The 20859-nt window shown below is 31.2% G+C and overlaps 1 protein-coding gene across 1 annotated transcript; it reads left to right on the top strand.

Annotated features, from left to right (window-relative positions):
- Window positions 1-4232: 4232 nt before the first annotated feature.
- LOC148234409 (uncharacterized) lies at window positions 4233-20461 on the top strand. Its single transcript, XM_088187924.1, has 5 exons — window positions 4233-4444; window positions 14967-15090; window positions 15325-15462; window positions 19572-19733; window positions 19796-20461. The coding sequence occupies exons 2-5, from the start codon at window positions 14967-14969 to the stop codon at window positions 19816-19818; spliced, it is 447 nt and encodes a 148-aa protein (XP_088044050.1). The 5' UTR covers window positions 4233-4444; the 3' UTR covers window positions 19819-20461.
- The last annotated feature ends 398 nt before the right edge of the window (window positions 20462-20859 follow it).

The following is a 20859-nucleotide window of genomic DNA, read 5'->3' as shown; positions in this document are numbered from 1 at the left end:
ACAAAAAGCGGAGGTTTAAAAAAATATAAGTAAGAAGACTGGGAGGTGTTCCTGAAACCAGCAAATTAAAATTTTGATCAAAAATAGAACTTAAAAATGAATTACAGCGGCGGCTAAAAATATTGATTTTTACAAATCCATTATGGATGATAACGCCTTTTGTCTGTGAGCATGGGATAATTTTAATACATGAATTTGCTTATCTTAAAAATACGTAAAACGTCTTAACTATCCTAATACATTATTGACAGCAAAAACGTGTTTCTACTATGAGTCAAAGGATTAAAAGAAACTATGAAGTGCCGACCATTTTCAACTCTCGAGGATTATAAACTTGAAACCATCATAAACTATTGACATGCAAAATTTGCTCTATTCATATTTGCAGATGCCGAAACGAAACAGGTCATAAATCTTAAATTGTGAAATAATACTATCGGACTGTTAGGTATGTCACTTTTCGATGCACCGCTCTCACTACTTGCTAGTCGACCATTTTCAACTCTCGCGGATTGTAATCTTAAAGCATCATAAAATTGTGTATTCTTTTATTTATAAATCACCTAATTGTATATGCAAAATTTGCTCTAATCATATTTGCGGAAGCCGAAACTAAATAGGTCATAAATCTTAGATTGTGAAACAATACTTTCGGACTGTTATGTACATATGTCCCTTTTCGATGCCCCGCTCTCACTACTTACTTAATCCCCAAATGGGTTTTACGAAATTAAATAGCCGGAGAATTTAGCATCTAAAAAATTGTGGGAGATATTTATATTTATATTTCACACGGGGAGATGAAATTTATATTTTTTTCTCTTTAAAATTAATATTGCAATTTTTTCGACGTCCATTCTTCACGAATGTACTACTCAAGTCAAGTCGCTCGGCTTAGCCGCTTAGCCTAGTTGCCTGTTTTCGAGTCGGTGGCGGCTAGTCGCCTGGCGACTAGTCGACAGTGCGTAATACATCACTCACGTGGTTTAAGGAAAGGTAAGTTTTTAACACACAAATTTGTGCTTTTACAAAACTGAATCGCCTACCAAGAAAATAGAAATGTATTTAAATATTTTTTAACACTTTACGGTCAATATACGCGGTGATAGTCGCACGGCACCCAACCGTGCAACCTTGTAATTTTGTAAGATATATGCACAATGTAACAGACAAACAGATATCTTTCAACTACTTACAAATACAAATGCCCTCGCCTGCACCCCACCCCCCAAATGACATCTCTGCTTCTTGATTACTTATGGCCTTCGAACGCATTCATCCCTAATATGAGGTTTGCCGCTAATACTTGTACTTACGCATACCACCGTTTAGGAGTGACTGAAGTAGGTCATTGTTATTGATATGATGCATGAGAAACTGGAATCAAAACATATAACGATGTAACCACATTTTTTCGCTGTCAACGGTATCAAAATTACACGGTCGTGCGAATATCGCCGCGTAAATCGACCGTTAAGTGTTAAAAAATAAAGAAATTATTGTCGAGGTCACAAAATTTGATATTTGTTGTTTTCAAAATAAGTAAAAGTATTTCATCATCATTTTATCATAATCTGTGTGGTTTTTATTTTTTAAATATGTATATTTGCTGATTCTAAACATATTTATTTTTTAATTTATTTGTACGGGATCCAGAGCTTGACGTTTACTGATTTTACCATTGTGAATACAAAATAAAACGATCAATATAAAACAGTATTTTAAATTTGACGTTAAAACGTAAACTTTAACTTTAACACAGCTTTTTGAACTAGTTATTAATGATAAAATAATGCATCTGATGTGTGAATAAGATATTGATTGTTTCTGTACAAAGGAGAGTTAATTGTGTAGCGTCTCCTATGCATCAGACACGAATCTGAGGTCCCGCCTTGATTCTTGATTCTGATTTTCACCGCAGACACAACAACCGACGGGTCGTTATATGCGCTTCGCATAAAATCGCAGCTATTTAGCAAAATTTGACTATCTATTTTTTTATAAATTACTCATATTTTATATACATAATAACACAATAATATATTTTACCTAATTATAAATAAATATCATATTTAATTATTTTGCATTTATTGAATGCAACGAAAGTTAGCATACCATGCTAACTATTGTATATGAAGCAGTTATTCAATGAAATTATATCTGCTGCTTTATGAGTTGTGCAGTCTACTGTTAAATTAAAATGTATATACGCGTTTGTAAATCCCTGAATCCATGTATGCAATATTAGTGTCACTGAATGCTACAAGCTTCATGTGGTTTTATCCTCAAGTAAGTGTTTAAAATAAAGAGAGAGAGAGAGAAAGATAACTTATTAAAATTATTTCTTGTGTTACGTTTGGGACACTACCAAGCAAACCTATATACACTGATAAACAGATATCTTAAAGTCAATTTGTGGTTGTAAGCTTTGCTAATTAATTGTAATAAATCTTACTATAAATTCTGCCAGCTGTGGTGCTAGCAATGGCGGGCAAAATAACCTAGTGAATATTCTCAGAAGCGCTAAATAAATTGATAAGTAAACGTTTTTATTTTTTTGTAAATGTCTTTTAACGTTTTCTTACATCACTTTTTTGGCGGACGATCGCTATATGTATTAGACAAAAAACAAGGAAACTAGAAAAGGATTGAGAAGCTGAAAGGAATTTAAAATCACCTCAGTCAAGACTTTTACTGGGATTTGACCACATAACTACCACTTCGCTTACAACTTGGAACAACGCTGAATCGATCGAAACGTTCTTTAGCCAGAGAAAAGTATTTTCATATATTTCAAACTATAATTTAAACATATTTTAACTATAAAAATAAACGTTAATATCTTCCAAGTACGGCACAAAATTAGAATTAAAACAAAATATTAAATGGACCTCGACCCCATTTTGTAGCTGAGCCCATGACTAGCGTCATAGATGTCTTCCTCCCTGTCGGCGGCCCTGACCGTACGAACTAAATGGAAGCTAATAAAATCACCACTACGAAGTTTGTTCTGCGCTTCTTGTACACAACATAAACAATTCATTTTATATACAATAGCTATTGGAACGATTTTGATATACATAAAGATCGGGTCTGTATCGGCGTTTGTTTTGTGTGGATTTGCATATAAATTAAATAACTAGAAATAAATTAACCGCGAATTGATTGAAATAAAATATTTGCGTCTTGAACAACAAATACAAATAACTAACAAAAAATTGCGAAGCATGCCTGTTTTTGAAATAAGTGTTAAACGATAATAAAGAGTGGGCTTTTCCAACATTTTGTTTCTTTCAACGAATGAGTTCTGCGAATTCGGTCATAGTAAACAACGCCACAAACATTCTATTCATAAATGTCTTACGAAAGCATTTAAAAGCATTTTTTGTTGAGAATTGTCACGCATTTCGAAAAAAATAAAGGCGCATAAATGATCGTAAATTTGAGAGCGGCACTAGTCACTGAATGAAAAAACGACTACCTGTGTTGCTCAAGTATACAAGTTGTTTCATTCTAAGTATTTTTTAAAATTTTATTTGAGATGGTATAAATTAATATTTTAGGAATATTCGATCAAGTATTTGAATATTTATTTCGAATCGAATATTCGATTGAGAATCCCAGAAAGGTATATGTAGCTAAGCATTTTTTCAAACCACTGAAAGGTTATAATGGTAATCAAACTATTCTTGGGTTACGGAACGTCTTCGAGAATCACGATTGCATCCTCTTCCGATGCACGTAAGAACCAGGACGTCCGCACTAACCGATTCACCTATGGTTGTCGCCAACCGGCTCCTTATTACGCTGGCATTGCACATTTATCTACTTAATATTAGCTATGATGAGCTGGTCCGGTTCGTATCATTTAATTTTAATATTTTATGATTTTTTTTATCTTTCTTACTACGTATTATTTTTTGTGTATTATAATTATACAACGAATTGTTTATTTTTGATCAGCCTGTAACCTGTTAACTCACGATCGTCTTAGTATTATTGTTATTATTCTGTAAAGTTCGTTTTTTTCATTTTTATGGGGCATAGTGACATACAGTTTGGAAATCACTGCGTTAAGTTATATAGCCAATATATTTTTAATGGTAATAAAAATCATTGCAAACATATTTTATATTTTTTATATATATTCATAAAATTGGCTCTTAGACTATTGAGAATTTTCACTCTTAGATTACAATAATTTGATTTAAATATATATAAATATAAAATTCAACTATATAAGTGTGCAGACACATATAAACTCAGACAGAGACAGACAGTGTAGAAACGGTGCGCGCAGTGTTACTGGCCCCGGGTTCACAGCATCAGCGGGAGCAGATCAATAACTAAGAGGCAAGAGCCCCAGTAGGATTTCAGTCCCGGCCCAGGAAGGTCCTGTCTCAAGTCACTTGCGCAGTCGAGCTTTCAGGCCAAAGGATCAAAGGTATCGTACCATTAGCGTAGCATTGTGCCATAACATCTCGCAACCCTACACCGCTGCGTTTTACATTTCTAAGATGCTAGGAAACGGCTTTCTTTCCGATCTTCCCAATCCCCGAAGGGATCGGTCTATCGATCATTGTCTCTCGAGAACCGACGCACTTATACATAGCGCGGCGAGTGTTTACTCGCATCGTCACAATTGTTATTATTGTAATGATAAATAGTTTTTAATGAAAAGTGACAGATGCAATGAACCCTGGTGGGACAACAATTTACCGGGCGGATATGTGTGGGAGACGGACGCCATTTTTGTCGCAACTACGAATGCATTGTCTGGAAAAAAGTCCAGGATAGTGGCAGCTGGTAGACGCCAACGCCCACCGCTATTTTTTTTTGGGCAGCTGTAGCGTCCTTTGTACCATTTTTAGGGGTCTAGGGATCGATGCGAATATCGAAAGCTGCAAACTCCCTGCCGATCGTTCAAAAGAAGCGTTTGGAGTTTGCACATTTTGGTTGCTTAATATAATGAAAAAATAACATTGCGATCTTTTGCGATTTCAACTTATGTATTGCGTAGCATTCGAATTCTAAAGCCTTATCAAATAAGTAATTAATAAAATATTTTATATGGCTTAAATATCGACTTTTCGTTGTTTATGAAATACCAGAATTTATTATTATTATTATTTTACATTAAAGCAGAGAAGAACAAAAGAATAACGGTCCTAATGAATTGAAAGCTACTGAATATTTTAATTAAAAATAAAATAAATAACAATAAAAACATTAAAATATAATGTAAAAATAACGATCGATTAAAAATTAGTGCTAATGAATGTCAAGCACGTACAATCAATAAAAACATCCTTAGCGCTATTATCTTAATACATATATTCATATCCCCATTGGTCGGTGTAATTAAATAAAATGTCGACAGTTGTGTGAGTAATATAATTTATAGTTTCTTCTTCACTAGTATCCTCATCCTTTTCCTCTTCATGTTGATAACAAGAAATATTTTCTGAATCACTTAAACCATTATTTATTTATCTGCGTTGAAAATAGTCCTAGTTTTGTCAGAATCCACTTAAGCACTTGCTGCATTATGAAGAATTTTCTTCTTTAATCGTAATAATATCCTTTACTATTTTTACTTTGGACTAAGAATCAGATAAACATGCAGCAAGTCATTTCTTTCTTAAAAATAACAGTATTGTCAATATATTTACGAAATACTTCCTAGACCATAGATTGATTAAAATATTAAGTATAATAGTTGTTTTCATTATGCATTACTGCTTTATGCATTAGAACCTACACTTTTGATTTTGAACCAATTTTGAAAGAACTTTACAACGATTTTTAATTCCAGTTATATTGATTTTTCTGCTTATTTGTGTTTTTTATATAAAGCGCATTCTAAATATAATATATTTTTTATGTATATGTATATATATTAAACACTGATACTTTGTACTATGTTTTGAAAGCTTTAATTTCATATATCAATTCTGTAAAAATAAAATAATTTTTGTTTTTAATCACAAAATATATTAAGAATATAAAATCGATTTTTTGCTCTTGTTCTTAAATTACATGTCTTATTATTATAAAAATGAAAGAATATTTTAAGCTATGTACTAATTAAATTTAGTTTTTTAGTGTTAACAATTTATTAATTCTAATTTATAACTTGTTATAATTATATTTAATAATATTTATTTATTATGAAAATATGTTCATATTTGTGTTATTTTAATTAAAATATTTATTATTGATTAATAATGTTATATATAAATAGAATGCACTGATTAAAAAAATGTCATCCTCAAATCCAACAAATAAAATGGTCAGTAAATCTGAATAAATTGCCAATTTATATGTAACTCCGATATCAAAACTAATTTTTACAGAGAAATTTTATAATTTCTTATTCAGTCGAAATATGACTGAAAAACATATAAATTAATTAATAATCCTTAAATGATTAAATGACCGTTAAATGGTCAGCAAACTTTAAACGAAACGACCACTAATTTGATTTATATTATATATGGTCAGGAACGTTTTGGCAAATGTTTTTGATAGTGCTCCGATTGCATCTTTTAACTGGTTATACCGAAAATTCCAAAAATATTTTTTTTATGTAGCAATTTCATAACGCGTAATTTCCGTTCTCTATTAAAATATTAACTTTAAAGCAAAATATAAATACCATTTAACTTAAAATTTATAATTTGATATAAAAATAGTCATACTAATAGTTTAAATTAAATTACTAACCTACTGATAGTTTAATTAAATTGTCAGTTTTTTAAAATAATTATTGATCAGTAAATTTTAAATAAAACTGTCATTAATATTTGTAATTTATAATCAGTAAGTTTTTTATACTTCGATTATTTCTGTTAACTGGTTATAGCAAAAATAACAAAACTATTTTTTAATTACATTTAAAATTAAAAAAAATATGGGTTTTAATAGTTGAATTTTATAATGCATAACATATTATAAAATATCATTACAATTTAACATATAATTTAATATACGAATAGCCCGTTAAATAAATAGCAATTATTCGCCACAGTTTACTTAAATTATCAGATTTTTAAAAGCATTATTGGTCAGTATGTTTTAAATGAAACTATTATTATTATTATTAATATATGGTCAGGTAATAATAATAATGGTCCGTAAACTTTTGACAAACGGTCAGTAAAGTACAGTTGATAATTTTATTAATATACATATGTTAATATTTGGTCAGTAACTTTTTGACAAGCGGACAATAAACCCCGATTACCTTTATTACATGGTTATATCGACAATCAATGTCATTAAGTTGCAAATGAGAGGGGTAATACTATTTTTAAAATAATGTCAGTAAATAATTTTAAATGGCCAGTAACACAGTGTAACCAACAAATTACATTTTTTTAATTATTATTTATTATTTTAGTACAAAAAAATTTAATACATAATTTGTATTAAAAAGTTAGTAAAAACATAAGTACCATTTTATATAAAAATTGATATTTATTTAATAATTACTGCCAATAAATTTATTATCATAAAACTATTCATAAAATTACTAGTTTTTAATGCAATCAGTTACCGCTTTTTAAATTACTGACCATTAATTAAAAATACTAAGCATTAATAAAATTACTGATCAAATAAGTATTTATTACGTTTTTTTAATGTTATATTTTTAATATTTAAGTTACTATTTTATATTAAACGCATAACTTTTAACAATATTATTAATTTTACGTTTCAATTGAAATCATTTTTAAATAGGTTATATTAATTCTAACCTCACTTTTGCAATTATATTACATTAAAATTAATATTACCTTAAACTAAAGTTGAATTCAACTAACTTTACCTATGAATTTGCATGGATGGAAACTAATCAAAATTAGTTTACGTTACATTGAAACTAACTTTACTTTTAATTTATATTACTTAAAACTAACCGAAATTATTCGATAAAAAAATCACTACAACAATTTTGCATTAAAATACAATATGATAATTTAAAAATATGGATGTTGAATAAAAACTAGAATTTAAGATTAATTTTAAGTATATTATCCAATTCTGGTATAACAAGTTGATATTATAAATATAAATTGCATTAATTTTGCCTGTATTTATTGGGTCAGTAGTTTTAATAACAGTTATTAATGGTATGTAATTAAATAGCGGGTATTTTCTTGAGGGTTTTTTCATATTATATACTAGTCATATTTTAACAGAGAACGATAATATGTATTGCTAGATATCATGCATTATGAAATTGACTATAAATATTTGTATACTAAAATTATTTTTAAATCACAAATGTGGACGTACAATTTGTGAAATCATGAATATAATTATGTATCTGTTTTCAATGTAGTATTGCGTCACATAGTCCCCAAATTGTATTAAAGATCGGTTTGAATTCATGGGATTCAACTGACTACTTTAGCTAGACGAGATCGGACGTGGTCAATTCGGCGTAGCTCCACTTGGCGCATAAATTAGGCTAAATTACTGTTTATACCCTTGAGAATTGGGGGTACGTTCAACTTACTTTTCAGTTTTCTGTCCTCCAACCGATGGCGATGATTTGAAACGGAACTAGACTTTGTTATATATAATGTCTAATACAGATTAATATTGGAAATGACGTAATTTATAGAATACTGTGTACCGCTTTGACACCGCATTCCTTCGCATTTAGCACTGACCTTTCTAGTGAAAATTTTTCGGCAGACATATTAGGACACCGATCCTAGTTTATGTAAGGTCTACGATTTTTATTCTTTGAATATAGTTTAATTGACGTCTTTTCGGATACGCAATTTTTTTTGTTTAGATAATCAAAAGGAATAATAATCAGTTAATTTTATGATACATTTTTAACGAGTCTTTCGGTGCTAATTTCATCGCAGCGATTATGGTTGGTTCCAGCAAATATTGTACGTTTAAGTATATAGTAGTCCGTATATCACGATGTTAATGACCTTTTATGATTGTTAACCAATGTTTTCAATTAAAAAAGTCATTCATTTTGCACTTATTACTATATAAATACTAAATTATAGTTATTAAACTCTAATGTATTAAAAAATATAGCATTTACTAAAGCAATATTAGAAAAATTCTAATCGCATTACAGAATAAATTTAATGGTATATATCAACGTTTTATTAAAAATATTTCTAAAATGATAATTTATCAACGAAACATTGTTGCCTTGCACAGTGTTATTTATTTAAATAAAAAGAGTACAGATTACATTGGGGAAAACTGGGTAAATTATACATTTAAAAAAGGCAAATTTGTTAAGAAATCAATCGTCAGAATATTGCGAAATGAATTATTGTTTTAAAATAAATGCAAACTAGTTCTGATTTAACATTAAACGAGTACTTCAACAGCAACCAATCAGTGTCATATAAATAACCTAGTGCACTTTAAACTAATTTGCGGATGCGAATCTCTGAGGCGCGATTTATTTTATATAAAATAATTGCATTGCGATCTGTTTTTTTTTAATAGTAACGATTTATTTTTATTTATCTAAAGCAAATATTAATTTATAGGGGAAAGCTGAGTATTTTTTAAAATCTATTTTTATTATGTAACTATATATACTATATATATATATATATATGTGTGTGTATATACAAAGAAGCCCAACTTTCCCCTACAAAATATAACCAGTAGTATCACGCGACAGAATTAAAATTATCTCCATATTTAAATTTTGGACCTTGAATTATATATTAATTTAATATTGCGCTGTTTCAAAATTTTGCGTTTGTGTAATATGTGTACATTTATATAATTAATAATCTGATATATGTGGCGGTCATTTATTAACTGCTTTTAAAACAATACTATAAGATTAAATATCACATGTTTGATGTTATGTAATTGTGTCAAAGCATCTAAACCTATCATTGACATTAATTAAGAATTATAGTACTATTGAATATAGTTATTTAATTATATCAGTTGACAACACTGTCGCTTTTGGTAGGGTCTGCGTTATCTGATAGCAATAGTAACGTGTGTCAAAAATAACCATGTGATTATGCGAAAGTTATTCATCACTAAACATGACAAATATATTGTGGTGAATTTTAAATAGGAAGAAATCATATTTATAAATAAAAATGTACCCGCGAAGTTTTGACTCTTTTTGACACAATATTCTTTCGGTTTATTTCATGGTTTCGTTAGCTCTTACTATCAGTTTGGAATGCAGGACTAAGGTCATCGCTATCATTATTTAAACCTTAAAACGGATTATTACTTCACGAGTATAAATATTTAAGCTCATATCCTAGTGCACTTTTGATAAGAGCGTTGCGGTGCAATACATTGCATTGGCGTGACGTCTATTAAATGAAGCACATTTTAAGTTGCTAAGGAGTGGTGTTGATAATCCGTCAATGTTAGGCGACTTTCAGTTTTGAACTTTAGAAAAAATCGCGATCGCAACCATTATTCTAAACCAACACGGCCAGGATGTCAGCGCTTTAGAACGCTCCCTTAACACGAGACATCCAACTTCTCAGCGATCTTGCCAAACAGAAGGATATTTTTGGCGATAGCTATGAGGAGCTAGAACAATTAATGTGGGATAATGGACATATATTTTGGTGTGCACATTTCGTGTAAATTTTTTATATTTATATATTTTGGTTTAAAAATGAAGTTGCTCTAATTTTATTCAGGGGTCCATTTAATGTTATAATAATTTAAAATTAAAATAATAGTAAACTTTCGGACGAGTTTAGGTATCAAATATTAACTACGACGAGTTTTCTTTGTCGCATACAAATCTACTGTGTTCTATAGAAATTCTTCAGTTGAAATCTCACAATTTGTATAATCATTCAGCTTCCTGGTTGCATTTTATGTATTGTCTTACTCAGTATTATATAAATCGTGCTGAAAGATCTTTCCGTCGAGGCTGTCGTAACGGGAATGAAAAAAGTATTTCACAGAGCTTTGGTATCTCACAATACGACGTATCTGCTTTACATTTTTTTCTAATGAACTTTCATTTGCTTAGTAAATATTGACTAAAAAATAAATATTTCATACCTGCAACTAAGAACTTCCGCATTAATTAGCCATAAAATAACACTTTTAACAACTGAATATTTCGCTTGTCCTAGAGCAGGCATGGCGAACCTTTTTGCGTTCGCGTGCCAAAAATCCTCAAATATTATTCTTCGATTGTGTAGCGTGCCCAAGGAGTAAAAAAATTACCAAGATAGAAAAAAAAAATATTTTTTAAAACGATTGTCATTTATCTTAGAAAACATTTGATAATTAATAAAATGAAATAAATAGTAACTCACGGATTATTTAATCAAGATTTTAATTTCTTAAATTTAAGAATTAAAAAAATATTTTTGAACTTGGAAATCGTTCGCGTGCAATCCAAATTCTCAAACGTGCCACCTCGGGCACGCGTGCCCTAGGTTCGCCATGCCTGTCCTAGAGTACCGCAGCGATTAAATTTGGGCCCTTCGCTCTTTCTTCTCTACATCAATGGTATACATACGGAAATTGATAACTAGAATATTTATTATATTCTGATGACCTGAAAGTGTTTCAGAATATTTGTTTACCAGACAAGCTACAAGAAGCTGGAACAATTTATGTGGGACGATATTTTTATAATTCATACACATGTTTAATAAAACTTTTTTAATACCATCATGACGTTTTAGGGAAACTTTTCAATCACATTTGTAATATTAAGAATAAATCAAAATTAAGAGCAATCAACTTTGTTTACATAGGATTGAATAATAAATTAATATAAATGTATTTATTTAATTATTAAAAGATATCGGCTGTAGGGCAGCGTCACTAATGATCGCGGACAAATGGGCGTGCATCAAAAACATTATTTATTAATTATTACGTACATACGAAAGTATGGCCACCATCCCAATGCGTACGATATACATATATTAGGACTAAAATGAAACGCTGATTTTGAATTTATCATTAGATTTGTTCTGTAATGTTTCATTAAATTGACAAATAATTATTGACTCGACTTGCAATAAATGCGTAAAGAAGTCCAAGTGCATACCAACGCATGACATTGGTGAACGACATGGACGATACGCACTTGTTTAATAAAACTTAAAGTAGTAATTGGTGAATCTGTATGAGTTTTTTTAAATATTTTTTTTATAAATTAAATTATAAAGTAAATTTCTCACGATTTACTTATTTAACTTAAAACACTATTCCGACCATATTTTGTATTAAATTTTCGAATTGCGGCCGCCAAACTTTCATTCTTTTTGAGATATTGTTCAATAATGAAAACACATTGTTGTATCGTGTAACGCTTTACTAACCCTAAACTCTCAGCTGTCAAATTTTTTTTTCAGGGTTGCCAGCATTTATTGCACAAATGACGGCAAATTCAAATATTGCGTTAATTATAAAACACCCTTTATACGTATATATATAGTTTATAAATGCACAACAATTTTTTTTAATAGTGAAAATTTTTAAGTAAATATTTTAAGATTTATTTTAAATCTGTTCACCATGACCTGATAATGATAGGTCACCTCAATATTTCGGCATTAGTAATTTTCTCTGGCGTAATATACATATTTATTATCAACAAATATAAAAAAATAGAAAACAAATCACTGCAGACCATTTGGTCTGTAGTAATTTGTCAATGTCATAGAAGGGTCACCCAAATTCTTTAGTAGACGCAGAGTTTTAACAATGTACCACACGTTCATGTCTTATAGTTTTTTATTTTGTATTTGTAAGGACGGAATAGCGTAGTAAATCTGAAGTGGCGGGTTCGAGCCCGGCAGTGACGCTCGAATTTTTATTTATAAAATATGCGCTATTATAAAACCGGCCCAAGCTGCACTGACATATATTGGTTATAAATTATATTACACATAATCATTTATTATTATTAATATAGATGACACCGATTCCTAGGCTTTCAGTCTGTTGTTTAATACTTACTTGTACTTAGTTGGTACAGATTTACCCCGTTGTAATGCATTGGGCTTACGCCTACCAGGTTACAACGGAAGATTTAATAAAAATAAATAAATTTAATTTTTTCTTTACAATTATTTTTGCCGCCCTCCAAATTGGCCGCTCCAGACAAATGTCAAGTTTTCCCCCCACCCCCTAAATCTGGGCCTGCACCGTTCTTCAATAAAGTTTTGGTGAAAGCGTATGTTTTAAACATTTAACCTTCTCATTCTGGCAGGTTATGTTTTCTCGCTTACTTTTGCTGCAATGGCCAATTAGGTTCATTTTATTAAACATGGAATCCTGATAGTGCACACGTCTATTTGTAAATTGCAATCTGGAGTATTTTGCTGTAGTCTTGTTGTATTTTACAAGTCGTCTCGTATATCGAGTTGTATTCTTGAGATTCAGTTGACTACTTAGCTGAACCGTATCGGTCAGCTAACGTAGTTCCATTTAGTGCGATTTTGGTTGAAATCCGTTATTTCAAGTCAGAAGCGTAATGCTTCTGTATGAAGTTCTTGACTGAATGAAGGTATTCAGTACGGCAGAGTACCGACCTATATAATCATTTTAGTTTTCGACCATCTGGGCAATCGTGATGATTCTGCTTAACAATGATTTGAAAATCGGTAAATTTGTCAATAATTCACTTCTATGAATTCGGTATTTGTTTTAGTGCATTTGTTTGGCGAATATATTTGAGCAACAGCCTTTTAGTTCCTTTGTTTAAGTGCTTTTGAAACTGTTAATGTATATCGTTCAAATTATTTTACAATGACTTCGAAAGAATTTCGTTTTTAGAAAGTTTAAGGGATACAGATAAAAAAATTAGTATTATAAGCATATAGTATTTCCCTCGCAACGTATTTTCTTCACAACGATTATGAGTGGTCCCGACAATATTTACCAATGATCTTCAGTCCAGACCATGTGAAATATTATTTTTCATACGATACTTACATACTGCCTATGCTCACACGAAATCACTGATCAAACTGCCCATTAAAATATATAAAATATAAAAATGGTTTGTTGCCTAATTGCTACATTGTACATTTAAGGTATGTGAAATTTGGGTACTTAGACCTAATTTTTCCTTGCTCAAATCAGTCTGACATCATTACCACAAACAGTTGCAGGCTGGCTATCAGCAGCAGTTTTTCTTTTCGCACAGAAATAAAACAATCATTAAACAAACTATTATAACATATGGCAGGATTAGGATTTCTCTTGGCCATTTAAAACACATACTGCGAGTGCAGTGTTTCTAAGACTAAGGCCTTGAAACTTCTACCATCAAGTATAAAAATTTGCTCACGTTCTAGTATTTCTTCTCTTCTGTTCCGATCAGTTACAATCAAGTAAACACGATCAACAACTACAGGTAAACAGTGAGGCATCAGACTGAAATCAGTGACATCTACTTTATTTATTATAAACTATTATGACAATAGCTTACATTCAATTGATATTACTGTGTTTGACCAAGCTCGATTTTTTTTATTTATTTATCACAATATTCATCCGTACTCAGAGATTAGGAAACGCTAATAAAAAATAATCTGTGTAGATCCATTGGAATTAAATTCATTTTCAATCTCCCAGACACGATAGATATTGAAAGTATTACAGTTCATATGGAATTGAAATCCAGGTTATTCGGGCATCCACAAACTGACTAACGAACTTAACCGAGATATTTATAGGTCTACTGTTCAGGAGAGTTTTATGGAAATCTTATTCAACTATGCCAGTTAAAGTAATCACAGAAACCGTGATATTACATAAACATAAAAATATTCACACAAACATAAATATGTTCATTCAATTTCAACTCATACACATGGTTAAACATTCTTAAAATATACAGGAACAAACAGTGACCATTATTATTATTATTATTTGCGTTTATGTAATGTTTGTTTTGTCATTAAGTAAACTACGTCATTGTGAATCTATGTTAATATTTATTTCAGATGAAGTGGAGTGTGTTGGCTTTGTTACTTCTATCAGTAATGTTCACGTCCGGAGATGGTGAAATAAGGGAAGACGACGATCATGAGGTTTTCATCCGCAATGAGAGAGGAATTGAAAACAAGGGTAAATATATATATATATATATTTATACACATTTATTACTGTGATTATTGATACCGTTTAGAACAAGAGCGAAACACAAAATACATATAATCAAAATTAGTGCTACACGTATACAATATACACAAATTTGGCGATAAATAAATAAATAACCAATTAGCGATTGCAGCGTTTATAATAAAAAAGTAAAAAAGAAGTATAATATGTGATGTATAAAATATATTGTTAACTTTTCAGTGACATGCCGATACACGAAAGGCCCCTGGTCAGAATGCGACGTAAAAATGAACACACGCTCAAGAACGCTGACTTTGAAAAGGGGTGACACAGCTATGTGTGAACAGACAAAGGTCATGCAAAAGAAGTGCAAGAGAGGTAAAGTTTTAATTACATATTAATACATTTACTTATTAAACATATTGTCGTCTTGAGAGTGAGATAGTTAATATTTGTAACGTTTAAGACATCACTTTTACGCAGTTACAATTATTTTAATATGTTGTATAGTGATTACTAGATATATAATGCCTTTATTGTCTCTTCTGTAGCAAACAGACTGTTAATTAACTGCAAGCAGTGGCGTAGCTAGGGTATGTGCCGCCCTGGGCAATCCTTAAAATTGCCGCCCCCCCATACATTTTTTTGCAGGGTCATAAAATCAGCATTTCTTAAAATAATAAATTGATTATTGTAAAGCTCTTGCTATTCGTAGATTTACATAAATTTTAGTTTATTCAGGATTAAGAACCACACTAGACGATTCCATCGCAAATATGCCGCCCCCAAGCAAGTGCCGCCCGGCGCGGCCCGCCCCCCCATAGCTACGCCACTGACTGCAAGTATTCCATATAGCTACTGATAGGAATCAAACTGAGGAGCTCTAGTACGATAACAAGTAGAGAGATTAGCACAATCTTTTTGTTATTGTACTTGAACTGACCGTAATCTAAACCGAATTGAATTAATGTACTGTTCTGTATATTCGTAAAAAACTATTCTAAAAATTAATAAGTTAAAACAATTATTAAGAGTACTGATTCACAGGAATGAATAGATGGTATAGAGGAAATCCTATTTAGTTATCAATGAGCTGCACGGGGATTAGAAACCTAGTTATATTATTATGTTCTTGATTGACTCGACAATCTTTTATTACTACATTGGTTTTCTTCTTCCGCTACTCATCTTATAAAATATGTACATACATGAACATAGAAACAGAGATTATTAACACAATACGATTTTAATGTAACTCTTATACTGCATTATTACCGGACCCATATAATAAATTTATATCTTAGTATTGTATATAAAAATCACAAGTGTAAATGTTTTTAATTGATATTTATATAAATAATTGTGATATTCTTAATTTAGTACATAAAATGTTTTCACCGAAACTTTTATCTAATAACATAAAAAATATACATAAAATACTAAGTGCATGGTGTAAAAACAACTGTCAACCTGCGTTAAGCAATGGAACTCTAACCTATACAGAATAGATTTAAAACTATCATCATATTTAAATGTAAAAAGTGAGTAAAATAAAAACCTTACATATCTTATTTTATATTGAATGAAAAAAGTTCCAAAGAACATCATTATTTATTTACAAAAAATCTAATGATATGATCATAGAAAACGAGTTTTGACAAGTACGACAGATGTTCAAACACCTATTTATTTATATAAAATCCAGATCATCATGACCTAACAAATTACTTCAATGCGTAATACATCATAAACTAGCTCTGCATAGCTGATTTTAAATAGATTAATGTGCAATGCAAGCGTATTAAGGAGTTGGATGGCAATAGCTACAGGTGAGTCGGCCAGTGTGAACATCCTGGTTCTAACGGGCAGCAAAAGAGAACGCGATCGTGACTCGAAGACATTCGGGAACCCAAAATCGGAATTCCTCAAGAATAGTTGTGTGGCGGCGTTCTGACAGTTCTGTGTTGCCACACCACCGCTCAACTTGTGAAGCGGGTGGTTTTTAAACAATTGGCTAAATATACATTCTTTTCTTTTCACTCACCATGACAACGGTCCAACACCCCGGTTCCTCGCCAGCTCTCTAAAAAAGGTCGTTTATTTAAGTAGCCCTCAAAAACTACATACGCTACAAATTGGTGATCCCGACGTGATCGATCATAAGCAACAACGACCCGCAAGAGACGATCAACTAGGATGACCGAAGAGAACGGGGTTTCAAGAACGCCGGAATCATCAACGACGAAACCCGGTTCAACTGCGTGCTGGGAGCACTTGACACGAGAGCGCAGGAAGAGGTTAGGGATATAATCCTTAACCCACCAGCCGACGGCGCCTACGCAAAGGTCAAGGCCGCACTTCTCGACCACCTCAGCACCTCGCGAGAAGCAAAATCAAAACAACCGCCCATGGATTCGATCATCTCCTCAGCGTGCACAACGTTCCAGTTTGAACAACAAACTCAACGACGACTCGCTGCATCGCAACATAGCTGCGCAGAGCCTTCTGTAGACGCGGCCCTGAACTAGTTTCTCGGCCGACCGAGCATCGGGTGCTACAGAGCCCCGCAGTCACATGGAGTCACATCTCCATAAAAAAACATTAAACCAGCATACAGTGACAGATGAAGTCAAAACACCGCTCACTGCACATGTCATCACCAAAGTCACATATGAAACAAAAACAAGTACAAAACGGCGCATACGCTTACCAGCAAGATTTTTGGTTTAAATAATCTCGCCCACAAATAATTATTCTTATCCTTATCACACTTTCTTATCCTTGTTAGATTATTATGCATATTTTTGTTAGTTTTAATTAAGTATGTGTAGATTATAAGTTTGTAACTGTGTATAGGGTAATTAAGTACTAAATAACATATATATCGAATTATAAATAAAATTCTGGCAAGGGGGTCTGTGGCGGCGTTCTGACAGTTCTCAGTGTTGCCACACCACCGCTTGTGAAGCGGGTGGTTTTTAAACAATTGGCTAAATATACATTCTTTTCTTTTCACTCACCATGACAACGGTCTAACACCCCGGGTCCTCGCCAGCTCTCTAAAAAAGGTCGTTTATTTAAGTAGCCCTCAAAAACTACATACGCTACAGTTGTATTATCAACAGCACACTTTAGTAGCTAGCGACTTATAACTTTCTACAAGAACTCGGCGAATTATATCCGAATACTTCTAAAATAAAGGCGCTGGGATTCAAATATCCTCATACAAACCTATCTCAAGAACCTTTTCTGAATTTTTTCGATTAGGAGAGAGTATTTGGTTACTTGGAGACTACAAATAATAGACCTCGATTCAAGAATGCTGCAAACTAAAGACTTTTAGAGGACACGAATAACTGACGGAAGGCCTAATTTAAACGCGTTTTTTTATAACAAAGCACCTTTACAGATTACATGTAAAGAATTCCTCTTCTAGATCTTTAACGTAAATTTCACTAGACAATGTTCTTATCGAGGTCGTAGAAAAATTTTGATGTTAAATTAGATCAGAAAAATTACATAATATAGCATTTTCCGACAGTTGATGGAAGCCCATCTCCATAAAAAATCTTAATCACAGTACGTAGAGAAAAAGTGTCTGAAACAGATTGAATGCATTTAAACAATTTGAAGTCATCGGGATGCAGAAGAAAACTGAAATTTTTTAACTGCCGTATGTATGTCATTAATAAATAATTTGAAGAGTAGAGGGCTCAGGTTGGACCCTTGACAAGCCCTCGAAGGGGTGAACTATTCTTTTGACAATCGGCCACCATAGGTTACAAACTGTCTACGATAGCTCAAATAACTAAAATAGAATAATCGAGTTAGATCATCTGAGCAACAGTGAACCAACAATTTTTACTAATATCTTATGAGACACATTGTCGAAAGCTTTTTCAAAATCAATATATACCACTTGTGTTCCCACATCAAGAGATTAAGATAAGATCAGACTCAAAGTGCCGAATGTAGTAAGCCTTGAACGTGAAGAATGAGACCAAGTTGCACCAAAACAACTATACTCAGAAGTCCATATCGCTTTAATTCGACTGCAGGTCAAATATTAGATCTTGAAAAATTTTGCATATATCCTATTAGTGTTTCCTCTGGTCATGTAAAGCTCCGAAATTACCTCTCGCTCATCCCAATAGCCACTCAACATAATCTTAATTCCACAGATGTTTGTGTGATGATTTTTTCGGTTTTGATGAGAAGGTATAGCGTCATTTTTTTATTTTACTTGGTTTGCAGCCAGTGGTATTAATCTTAGATTTCAACTGCAGTACATGTTCGTTGATGGGTCTCAACCCATTCACTACTTATGCCTGATGTTACATATATTGCCACAAAGCCGAGTCTTAAATTTTATTTGACTCACCCTAGCTAATAAATAATATAAAATAATTGAAAAATTGCTTTATTTTTTACTTATTACATTATAAAAATCATCGCTTTATATTATTTTATACAATTTATTCTTTTAGGTTGCCGTTACGACAAGGCAAGCTGGAGTCAATGCAAGGAAAATGGCGAGATGACTAGAGTGGACACATTGAAGGCTAACAGCGATGCAGGATGCGAACCAGTGCGTCAAGTTACCAAGAAATGCAACGGCAACAAACCAGCCAAAGGAAATAAAGACAAAAGTAAGGAAAGATTATATTGCATTTTCAACATGTATATACTAATGATTTAATCATATTTTCAGATAGTCGGCGTAATCGCCAGTAAGCAAGAAAAACTCCATGGTCATAATTTTCGCTAAGAAAATTACTTAATATATAATTTTATTAGAGATGTTAAATAAAATATGTAACTTATAGATGTCATTAATCATTATCCGAGTTAAAAATCTTGATGTCATTTGTATGTCGTTTCATAATCAAATACACTTCTATAACATGTATAATGCATTACCCATACACAAGGAGTAACTGCGATTAAGGAGTAATTACGAGTTCTTTAATACTTGCAAAATATAACCATTAATTAAATCATCAATTTCTACTCTAAAAATTATGCAAAACTTAAATATTTGACTGAAAAACATTTTTTTATTATCTAATTCTATCCTTTTAAATTAATTAAAATACGAATCACTACCTCCAAAGTACGCATTATTATTTGTAACAAACATTAAAAGTATTAATCATTCACTTACTAGTTACTGAATACTTAATTATATCAAAACAAAATCTTAGTATACCTTTGCTTGCATATTTAAAATTGTCATTCAACATTGTTTGTGATTAAATAATGAGAACACAAGAAAGTGTATAAAAAATATCTTTAAAAAATCTTAGTATTCGTATACAATATGAGTGAAAGCCTAATATTGTTTCACAAATCTTAAAATAAATTGATTTTGACGATATATTTAAGCCTTAGTATTACTCATTAACAAGGTAGTTCATTATTATATAATAGTTATAAATAATAGTGTTAAATTTACAAAAAAAATCATCTTCGTAATTATCAACATTATTATAATTTATTATTTTGAAATCTGTTCCATAGCATCGGATATAAACTTATATATTTATTCCAAGGTAAAATGTTAAAAAACGTTATTGTGTATAACGTAATACATAGATACAAAACACGTTATATGTATATGTAAACATATATTTTTCGTGCTTCCTTAATTTCACGAAATTTTTGTCTTCTTCTATGTATTAATAGTATTAATTGATAAGTATACAAAAAAGTTATTATAGTAATATACACATACTATATATGTATATATATATATATATATATATATATATATAT

The sequence above is a fragment of the Plectrocnemia conspersa genome, unplaced genomic scaffold (genome assembly GCF_051122295.1).
Source record: "Plectrocnemia conspersa isolate PC_06_02 unplaced genomic scaffold, ASM5112229v1 ptg000006l, whole genome shotgun sequence".
In the NCBI taxonomy this organism is placed as follows: Eukaryota; Metazoa; Arthropoda; class Insecta; order Trichoptera; family Polycentropodidae; genus Plectrocnemia; species Plectrocnemia conspersa.
The sequence above is the reverse complement of the archived record's forward strand: the minus strand, read 5'-3'. Positions and strand labels throughout refer to the sequence as shown.